At 38.2% G+C, this 11,497-nt stretch overlaps 1 protein-coding gene across 12 annotated transcripts in view; it reads left to right on the forward strand.

The window, feature by feature from the left end:
• LOC134530542 (transient receptor potential cation channel trpm) overlaps positions 1-10,656 on the forward strand; it is a 435,446-nt gene extending 424,790 nt beyond the window's left edge. For all 12 annotated transcript variants that reach the window (XM_063365457.1, XM_063365452.1, XM_063365461.1 and 9 more), the window contains 3 exons: positions 1,139-1,342; positions 3,723-3,880; positions 7,459-10,656. In XM_063365457.1, coding sequence (XP_063221527.1) covers positions 1,139-1,342; positions 3,723-3,880; positions 7,459-9,796 — 2,700 coding nt within the window. In that variant the 3' untranslated portion in view covers positions 9,797-10,656. The remainder of the gene's footprint in view (positions 1-1,138; positions 1,343-3,722; positions 3,881-7,458) is intronic.
• The last annotated feature ends 841 nt before the right edge of the window (positions 10,657-11,497 follow it).

Below are 11,497 nucleotides of genomic sequence, written 5' to 3' on the forward strand. Positions count from 1 at the left end.
GCAAGAGTAAAGATTGTAGGCTTTCACGGCCATTGTCTGGAGTTGCTTAGCTTCTAGGTTGTAGCCACGTTGAAGGCGAAGATATCTCCGACATTTCGATCGATGTTGCAGTTGCCATCATCAGGGAGCTGTTACGCCTTAGACGCGTTACAACCCAGAAGCCAAGCAACTCAGTGTTAAATATGAGAACATAGTATAAGAAGTATTCACTTCAAATTAATTTTAATCCTCTCCCATACAAAAAAAAAAGAGGCTCTGTTAGTTTTGATTTAGCATGATTGTGTTAACTGAAAAACTCATAGCGTAAAATATATTAAGCTGCAACTTGGTAACCATGAAAACTATGCTCACGCCAGTAAAAGTCTAGTCCTGTTTTATCTTCCATGCATTGTGTATCAAAAAGTACATCACACACATGAGGATAGTGTACATAGTAACTGTGGAGTTATAACTGAGTGATGGTAACAGCTAGTAGCAATGTGTGCCATTAGCAAGTATCACAGAGAGTCCAGATATGTAAGTGTTTTTAATAACACTGAAGTTGGTGATTTAAGATCTACTTTATAGTTCGTTTGAGTTAAATAGAGGTTAACTTTTGTATATTAGGGATCACCTATATGAGAAACTTCCAGACATAAGTGCCTCCCTATGCACTTAGGAAAGAGAAAAATATAAGTATTGGTGTTAATATTGTTAAAAAATAAGTTGTTAGGAAGCATGTCCTGTACCATAGTTACTTTACAAAAGTGATAGGAATGCAGCTTACATTCCTGTCTTGGATGTAATCACAAAATCATAATCATGCAATTCAGCTTCTAAACTCGGCCATGGTTGGTATTAAATCAGTTCTCCAAATATTGATTTCTTATTGTGAAAATACTTAACCTTAAGAATCTGTGGCCAAAATAACAAACAATAGGTACCTATTTTAAGGTTAAAGCAATCAAATATGTTTTGCATTGGACGGGTGTATACCATACAATGGCCAAATAAAGGTTTGATGTTTATGGTATTGGTTAGTTTTGTATTTGTTACATAACTTTTTTAAGTCCTAGTGAGATATTTCTCCCATGTTTTCCCCATGTAAGTTCTGATTCGGAATCGTCTCTTAGCATGTTATTGCTGCTGATGTTCAAAGGCACTTCTCACTCACGACAACTTTGTCATGCGCGACACAGTTGTCCACGAAAATGGCAAAGTGGTGACGGAAGATGACAGCAACAGCCAGATATTCCACGTGCCCCTGGACTACTACGAGGTGAAAGCCAACAGGCCGCTGAGACTCAAGAAGAAGCTGTACGAGTTTTACACTGCTCCCATAACCAAGTTCTGGGGACACTCTGTGAGTAATTTTTTATTTAATATTGATGTTTACAGTATTTATTCAAGGGTTGCCTCCCACTTAAGGTCATGATTTTATATTTGCATTAATCACAGATAAACTTGTATACTTTTTAAATTGTTTAACTTTCACAAAGTGAAAAATATATACATCACATACTTTTTGCATAATTAGCTACCAAAGTTACTATTTTATTGTTTTTGGGGTGTACAAATAAAGAGAATCCACTGGAAAAAAGGACTAAAACTTTTTTAGGTTTAAGGGCAATGATACTGGTTGCTTCATGATAGGGTTTGTATGTATATTATAAAAACTATTTTTTTTTTCTTAGCTCTCAAAACTCCTCACAGATCTGAGGATTTTGAAAGGCCAGGTAAAATGAAATAAAATTTTCAGAAAAAATCCCAGACATTTCTTGAAGTAGCCAGTAGCATTGCTGTTAAACCTAAAAATAGTTTACCTAAGTCCTGTTTTACATTTGATTTTATTTGTTTGTGCAACCCCAAAAAAAATAATTATATTTTGGTAGTTAATTACCTATTCAAAATATTGCTATGTAAATGTTTTTCATTTAATTGAAGTAAAACCATTTTAAAAATGTACATGTTTACTAGTGTTTCACTTAGATACAAAATAATGACCTAATACATGTCACACCCCCTAAAGAGGGGGAAAAAAGGGGAAAAAAACTTGAAATAAATTTGTAATAAAGGATGTTATCATTATAATTTACAATTATAAGCTTCTTACAAGAATAACTGAAGAATTGGTATTGAGTTTCATTGACAACAAAGTGTTTCACTAGGAAATTTACAAATCAGACAATGAGTAGACTGTGCCATGGCATAGGAACCATCCCAGCATTGCAGTGACGCCAACCCTCGGTGGGTCCTCGGATCCACCAAGGCTGTTATGACCTACTACTATCACAATTGCAGTTTCTTGACAGCCATAGAACCCCCTCCTCCAAACAGCCGCCTTGGGTGATAGGACGGTGTGTGCGCGTCTTTCGACGGGGATGGTTGCGAGGCTCACTGCCTTTGTGCCGGGCAAATTGTGTAATTAGTGAGGCCCTGGGGGCCTACACCCAGGGTTTCATCGCCAGGCATTGACCCTAAGGGTCATTACCATTTCGTGCACGGGCCCTCAATCTAAACTTGTTAGCTGGTGCCCTTTCCAATCAAACCCAAACACCTCTGTAACCCTAACCCTCCATCAAACCCTAACCCTCCCCCTGTTCATACTGTCACTCCTGTGTCCCAGGCAGTAGGCATTAACAGGGAACACTGTAAAACTACTGAAATATCATGATGGGTGGATTAGGACCAGGTCCTCATGAATGTAAGTAACATTTAACTGGTGTGCACCCCCCCCCCCCCCTCTCCCCGTGGTCATACAAGTATACTTTAGCGCAAAGAGCACTGATACAGTGCCGAATCACATCCCAGATGGGTCAATTCAGCCTAACCCAGCGACCCAACATGTAACTTTGCAGGTTCCCGTAGATCTTACACAGTGACGAAACAGAAAGAAGGTTTGGATCATTAGCTGAAGTGTCATAATATTGATTGTTAATTTAGAATTTCCGACTATTTTTGCCTTTCATTGGAAATACCTTCAAAATACACTTGTAGTGAATATTAAAACTGCATCACTGTGAAATTCACATTTTCAGTTTCAATAATACTGTCAAAACCAGAAAATTACTGTCTTACTGTGTAGATTAAAAATTAAATATGTTATGTACTGTTAATTTTGGTTCACTTAGAAGTTGGTGGGTCTTTCATTGTGATTGCCATGATGGTTGTCATAAAGCTTATAGCTGATGCTTGTAATTCAATAATACGTTTTAGTTTAAATTTTTTATATTAACTCCAAAAGTCTGTAAGTTTATACCAAAAGGCTGGTTAAATTGTCAAAATCACTACAAGTGATTTTTTTAGCTGCCATGCAACTCAGCTGTCCAAAATAACTGACCAACAACTCAACATGCATTTCATCATGATGAAATTATTTAGTACAAAATGTGTTTCAGTAAACAATAAATCTTACATTTTAAAGGTTCATTTATAGTACAGATGGTACTGAAATGCTTTATTTGACACTATTTCAGCTTGTACACATTTAGGTACAGAAAGAACTGCATGCAATGACATGAATCCTTGTGAAATCCATAGCTATTATTTTGAAAGATCTTTCACGTATTTGACTTATAGGCTTAAATTTATTGGTAGCTTATTAAAAGCTTTAATTTTTTTTACTAGCTGCCTATTTTGCACATTATTTCTAAGTGTACCAAAGACTTATGATAGTGTCATTGCAAAGTCTAGCATGGCCCGTGATATAAAATAATATCAAGGACTATTTTTTTTTGTTACAGATTGCGTATGTCATATTCCTAATGCTCTTCAGCTATGTGGTGTTAGTGAAGATGGAGGCAACACCATCTTGGCAGGAATTTTATGTTATTTCCTACATAATTACACTAGCCTGCGAAAAAATAAGAGAAATTGTTTCATCGGAACCGGTTGCCATTGGGTAAGTGTAATATGCACTGCATAATGTACAAAAATTCTGTAAATAACACTTGAACTATACTAGCGTTAACCATCAACTTTGTTGGTGTAATATAAGTAACTACAGGGCAGCTTAAAGCTTTTATATTATAGTTGGCCTATGGGTAAAGCATAAAGTGTCTAAATATATTTACATAATTTAAAAAAAATGGTTTTATAATGATATACATTCAAGCTATATGTACTTAGAGACAAGATTTTATGGTTTTTATTTTAGGGCCAGTTTCATTTTTAAAACAGGAGATTTTGGTGTTATGGTTTTCATTTTTTATGAACTCTGTTTATTAAAAAAAAAGCATATTTTTAACAAATATGAGGATTAAATGTTCCATGATATTAATTTCTCCAAAACAATGTCATTTTGACTGATACGTTATTTGCACTTTTACAATATAATTACTTGTAATACGCATGTGTGACTATTCAGAACAAATAAAATTAATCGAATAAGTATTTTTGTGTTTGAAAAATGTACCAACATTGTAATGTAAAAATGAGTAACTAATAACTAGAGACATGTAAAATTCGCGGATTCATTTCGCGATAGGCTAGCATCAAAACAACTATACCTTCGTACCGCTTCTGCGATTGGCCCAGGGAACTGTGAGCCAATGGAAACACTAAACCAAGAAAGTGCCGAGTTACGGACAGCCTAGTTGAGACGTCTCACGCGTCAGTAGCCAATGAACGGGTGTAATTTCCGCGAGTATTTAATGGACTGTGTAGTCTATCCTAGAGGTCAATGAATTTGCGAATTTTGCAGGTCTCTACTAATAACAGTTGCAAGATTAAAAAGAAATAAACTTTTTCCAATGTTTTTGCATAAAATGTGGTTCAGACTTAATGCTAAAGAAATTACTTTTATTGAATTCAATATTTTAAAGATTACATATTTGTCAATAGTTTTATGATTTTAATTGTAATTTTTTTTGTTTTGTGGAGTATTAACTTGAATTTTGGTGTAATATGGTGTATTGACATGTTTTTCGGTGTTATTTCGGTTTTATCGCAATTCACTACATAATCTTGTCCCTAGCTGTACTGAGTGAAATACACAGAAATTACTTAGTGTGAACATGCAAGCAGAAAAAAAATCTATGTACGCCTGGTAAAATAATGTCATCGTTTTTGAGCATATAATCATAGTAAGTGGCAATTAATTAGTTTCTAAAATATAAGTTTGAGGGCGTACCGGTGTTAAGGTTCGAATTACTGGTGGAAATAGTGGGTGCCACCACGTGAGTGGGCACGTGGACCCGGCTTGAAACTCTAACTCAGGGCGTTACGTGGCCCGTGTGCGGCGATATATTAGCTCTCCTGATTTTTAATGCAACACCTGTTCCTAACCGAGCCCACTCTCAGCGTCGGGCACGCTTCTAATTAACCGCGGTGGGCTCTTAGGGCGTCCCACACGCCGCTGACTGGTTATGGACCCACGTGGCCCCCCCGAACACAAAGACACGTGACTCAATTAAGTTGGTTTTATTTACTCACGTTACACACCCTTATACAATCCTTCCTTGATACTGTTAGAAAACGCCCGAGGCACGAATCGATTTAAGTGAGGAGGCGAACCACGCACGTGGTCGCCTCAAGTCGTTACTTAATACACGGATGACCAAAAACTCCGGAGAGTAAAGAATTATTAATTAAACAGTCACTCCGACCGAGAGAGGCCCCAAGGATAGAATGAAAACGATTTGAATAAATTACTTAACAGAACTACTTCTCGGTGAAACAATGGTGATGTCCTCGGGGTGTTGGCAGAGACGTCCGCTCTCAGCCGGCTGATGAAGGAGACTGGGCTGAGACAAGGGCTTTCGGCAGGCAACATGGCACCCTTCGCGCCGAACACAATTACCGTTAACATCCTAGTTATTGCGTGCCCCGGGTTATTATTGAAAATAACATGAACTCTTTATAAAAATTAGCACATCACATCCATGACCAGACCGTCTGTAATTATTACTTATGTGGTAAAAAATAGTAAAAATCAAGTTACATTTTAGTTCCGCCGTCGCCCGCTAGGGAGCGTCTTTGTCCGTGCTTGCACGTATTTTATTACCTAAACATCATAAATTAATGAAACAAAAGGCACTCACATACATAGCCGTCGTGACACTATTTTGGGGCGAAAAGAAAAGGGTTACAATAATTATTAACACATATAGGGGTGCGGCGCACTGCAGCTAAGCGCCCTCTTGCTGGGCTACCAACACACGCACACACGCACGCACAAGCGGGAGGTTTGAACAGAGATGGTGGTGTTTGGGCGGTGGCATATCGGGCTCAAAGGGGCCGCAGGCCCGGACGACGTCAATTTGTAGTGGTAGCGGAAACTTGATGTGTTAAGAGGGGCAGCGTGCAAGACTATAACTACGTTTAAATCATTCGCACACATTTTAAGTGTAAAATTGTAATACAGGCATATATTTTACAAGTAAAAGTAGTCTAAATGTTAATTGAAAAAAAATATTTCTTCGAGTATTGTCTATTCTTGGTTTTTGCAATTTTGTTACAAAGCTCACGTATATGCAAATATCTGATTAAAAGAATGTCTGGTTTTCACTCAGTTAGCATAGTGCATTTTTAGTGAGAGTACCATATCTGAGTTCTTTTTTGTATTATGTATAATATTCAATTTTATGTTGAATGATATAATATGAGCTGTAGTAGCTTTTTCACAGAACCTGTTTGATACTTCAATAATGGCTCGCAGCATCATTGTACTATGCTTGATTGCCCAGAATTACTTCATTAGACAGCTTCATTCTGCAAACAGCATGTTACGTTTGTTCCCTCGATTCTGAGACGAACCCATGCACAACAACAATATCACAGCATACCAACCTAGGCTCGGTACCCGATAGAACCTTATGAGTTTATGACTATAAATTTTGCATGGAAAACCTGTTGAACACTTTCTTTAAAAATACCCTCTGAAAATATATACATATTGTACTTTTCGTGTGTGTCAGATGTAACAGATGTAATATTTTAACATAATAATTATTTCTAGAATTAGTTTACTGTCCTTTTACACTATCTATAGGTGTATCTGAAATATCTGTTATCTGAAATTTTCAGATAGTTATTTATTGTGATTCCACTGCTCACTCACACAGGATATGCTGATAGTCATCATATACTATTATATGTACATGTAAACTTTAAAAAATGATAGGATAGGTAATTAATTGATCTAATCAACCTACCTCATGAAAATATAAGTAGGTACTATACAAATACATATAAGTGTTTCTGCTACATGCAGGGGCGAATGCTAGTGAGGGGTGGAACTGTGTAGGGAAATAGGTATTCTCCTCTTCCTTCTCAGAAATCCTAAAAAAAAATCTTATCATTCCCACCAACAAGAGGAAAGAATATGAAAACACAAAGCAAGCAAAGATGTTCTATTCCTCCCCTCCCCATCCCTGTTAAATATAATCCAACTTTACCAATACTCAGTATTTGTGATCAATATTATTCATGTCATGCAGAGATGAAACTGTTAAAGATAATTTATTGATGTTTTTCCAGGCACAAGTTCTCAGTATGGGTGTGGAACATGTGGAACCCATGTGATGCCTCTGCCATAATCTTTTTCCTGGTGGGCCTGGGCTTGCGCCTGAGGCCGTCGACCATGCAGGTCGGCCGGATAATATATTGCGTGGACAGCATTTACTGGTACCTGCGCATCCTCAACATCCTGGGCGTGAACAAGTACCTCGGACCGCTCGTCACCATGATGGGCAAGATGGTCAAAAACATGATCTACTTCGTCGTCCTGCTGCTGGTGGTGCTGATGAGCTTCGGGGTGTGCCGGCAGTCGATACTGTTTCCTGACAGCGAGCCCAGTTGGCGGCTGGTGCGAGAAGTGTTCTTCCAGCCGTACTTCATGCTGTACGGAGAGGTGTTCGCCACGGACATAGATCCTCCGTGCGGGGAGGCCGACGGCATGGTCAAGTGCCAGCCCGGACGCTGGATCACCCCGACCGTCATGTCCATATACCTCCTCGTGGCCAACATACTGCTCATAAACTTGCTGATAGCAGTGTTCAACAACATCTTCAACGAGGTGAACGCGGTGTCCCACCAGGTTTGGATGTTCCAGCGCTTCACTGTGGTCATGGAGTATGAGCAAAAGCCGGTTCTGCCTCCCCCCCTGATCGTACTGGACCACCTGTACCTGCTTGTCAAGTTCTGTCGGCGTAAAGTTAACGGAGAGCAAGAGATATTCGACAACGCGCTCAAGTTGTTCCTTGATAGCGATGACCTAGAAAGACTGTACGATTTTGAGGAGGAGTGTGTCGAAGGTTACTTCCGCGAGCAGGAGATGAAACTGCATATGTCTAGTGATGAGCGCATCAAGAGCACTTCAGAGAGAGTGGAAAACATGGTGCAGAAAGTAGAGGACATCAACATCAAAGAAAATTCTCAGTCATCTTCTATACAAAGCGTTGAATTTCGCTTGCGAAATCTTGAAGAACTGTCACAGCAAACTGTACAACATTTGGCAGTAATTCATAGATTCATGGCAACACATGTCAAAGATCCACTTTCTGCAGACATCCTGGATGTGAAAATGGCGGCAGAAAGACTGAGACGGTGCAGTGACAGGTCTGAAGATACAAAGGTAGCTTCTGAAGTTTCTGATCCTAGTGACAAGCTGTTACTTCCACCAGGTTTCAACAAAGATAACTTGGCTAGAAGAAGGCCTACGAGGTCACTCACTGAAGTTAGGCCTGATCCATTTATCTTTGGTGAAACTTTCCATTTGCGAATGGAAGAGAGAGCTAGATCACCAGATAAGGCTAGGAGTAAAACAAGCCATCTTTTAGAAGAGGAAGAAGAAGAGGAAGAACGAGAAAGTGTGGATGAAACAAAGAGTCCATTGTCTCGAAGAGGCAGTAAAAAGATTTCTGCACAGGTGTCAAGGCAGAAAAGTTTTTATAAGAATTCTGTAGGAGAGCACTCAAATAGTCCACCAGGTTCCAAAGGAAAGAGTGCGGATGTTGTGGAAGATGATGATGAAAGTCCCGAGGTTGATGAGCTCATGGATCGTTTCCAAAACGATTCGGTTCAATTCCGATCTCTCAGAAGAGAAAGCGAAATATATCGCAAGCCAAGTTTTGACCTGGGTGATGGTGATGGCTCGGAGATAGGAAGCATCTCTCATCGCACTCCCATGTTAACCACAAGACAGCTGAGCAAGACACATTCCGAACCCGAAAACGCAACATGCAATAATTCATTAGATGGTAGTGATTTTCCGCGTGCAGCACTGGTCGAGCGTAGTGTCACTTGGGCGGAACCTCGGATAACGGTGATCCCGCCTGCTTCCAAGTCCCGGTCATCTCGGCTGATGACCATGCACACGGAATACACGAGCATCACGGACGAACTGGAGACGGTGTGCGGACTGCTGAGCCCGCCGTGCACGCCACACTTGCTGTCTCCTCCACGGCCAGGGGAAGCCGTGCCACAGCGCATGCGTCACACGTCCGAGATGTCCAACCCAGAGATGGCTCTTTACATCGAGAAAGAGCACCTGCGAGATGCGGAGGAGAGCGATTATCAAATGATGGAGCGGCTCATCATGCGGCGGGAGACTCGTGACGACGAGACTCCGGAGAATCCTTGTTTCTTGACTGTTGCAAACGAGGTGCGTGAATATCGCACCCCTCAGCCCTACCGATCTTTGCGCCGAAGCAGTGCCATCGAAGTCAAAGACTTTCCGACTCCGATGGCATCGCATATGCCCTCTATTCCTGGAGACGAATCAGCCGTCGATGTTGACCAGCCACTGGAAGAGTTAAGGCCGAGTGAATCTGACAGTACGGCTTGCCTCGTTCCTACTTCGGAGACTATGTGTTAATGTAGATAATTATTAGGCATATCATAAATCAACTCCTCATGAACCAGAGGCAGTGCTGAAATGTGGTGCATATCAATTACAATATTACATATTTTAGCAAAATATTTTTTGGATTATGCACACTTAAAATTGATCTCGTACTGTTGTGGACTCGAAGTGAACACTTGTTTTGATATGGAATGATGATGATAAGATGATAAAAGTGTTAGAACTGTTATTCAGTAAAGTGTATGAGAACTTTTTCACCACGGGCTGGCCTGTGTATATCAAGATTATTGAAGACATAGACATATAGCAATTTATTCTTACTAGCAACTTATTTGATAATTAAAACTATTGAGATATGTTTAAAATCATTGTAACAATTTCTGTTTTTAATGTGGTCATTCACACACTATTTTATGTTATTGATATGTGTTTTCATACCACATAAATAACATTTATACATGTTAATAAGCTTCATTATGAAAGCAATACATAAAAGACAGACTGCAGTAGTTGTTAAAAAAATTGAAAGAAATCTTTAGCAATAGTATTAAGAATCAATTATTATGTGAGAATGAACGTACATAAAATGTTTATGTGATAAACACAATCATTTAATGGGTGCATAGTCTGATTATTGTACTTAGTGGTACACTGCATGCAGTATTTCCCCAATATTTTATTCTGTGTAATAAGTTTATTTTTTTAAATAAACATTTTTTTTAAAGAAACGAGTGCTTGAGTATGAAGAACATGTGTGTTATCTGAAATTTTTTGTAAAACTGTGCTATTGACTTGAATGTGTAATTTAAAACGTCAATATATACTTTTTAAATGATTCTTAAAAGGTGCTAAAAAAATTTCTTAAAAATGTGTAATGATGCTCAATTGATTAATAATTTGGAAAATAATAAAATCCAAAAATTTGGTAGGATTATATGTTAGAGGAACTGCTAACATAAATTACATAAAATAATTCTTACGCCTACAAGCTTATGGCAAGTTTACCATTGCAGGCTCATAATTTGAAGCAATTAGCTGTGGCAGTGTGGTAGACAATAAATAAGCACAGACATGTTTTTCCAATATCAAACCCTTGGTAATCTCAGAACTTTCCTTAAATAATTAACCCTGTTAGTTTAAGACTACAGTACTGATTTTCTTCTGACATGTCTCTGCTTTGTGACGTTGTCTTTCATAGTAATAATTTTGTAGTCACTTTTATCTTAAAATTGTTTAGTGTGTGTACTTTTTAACAATAAGAAATTAATGATTGATTGGGAGGTTTGTCATAGTTTTGGGTGATAAATTTTCCCTTAGGTTAATTCAGGATTTAATATGTAATAATCCTTGGATTAAAAAAAAAAAAAAAAAACAATAATTTCAAATATTAAACCATATAAGGTACCTATATTTCTTGTTTTGAAGGAAAGAAGGCAGGAAAATGATATAAATGATTATATAAATAAAATTGTAATGTATATTTTTCTGAAAAATATTTCCAGCATTTAAATGGAAAAGCATTTAATTCTATTAAAATTGACAGACTTTCCCAGAAAAAACAACTTAAGAGTCAAAAACATATTCATCAAACAGAGTAGGCTACATGATACACATATCCCTATAATTGTAATTTAATTATCACCATTAATTATTACTGGAAATTCTTAACTGATTACATAGGTAATGAAATAGTAGGTAATGTGTCCTGTGATT

The sequence above is a fragment of the Bacillus rossius genome, chromosome 3 (genome assembly GCF_032445375.1).
Source record: "Bacillus rossius redtenbacheri isolate Brsri chromosome 3, Brsri_v3, whole genome shotgun sequence".
NCBI classification, from domain to species: Eukaryota; Metazoa; Arthropoda; class Insecta; order Phasmatodea; family Bacillidae; genus Bacillus; species Bacillus rossius.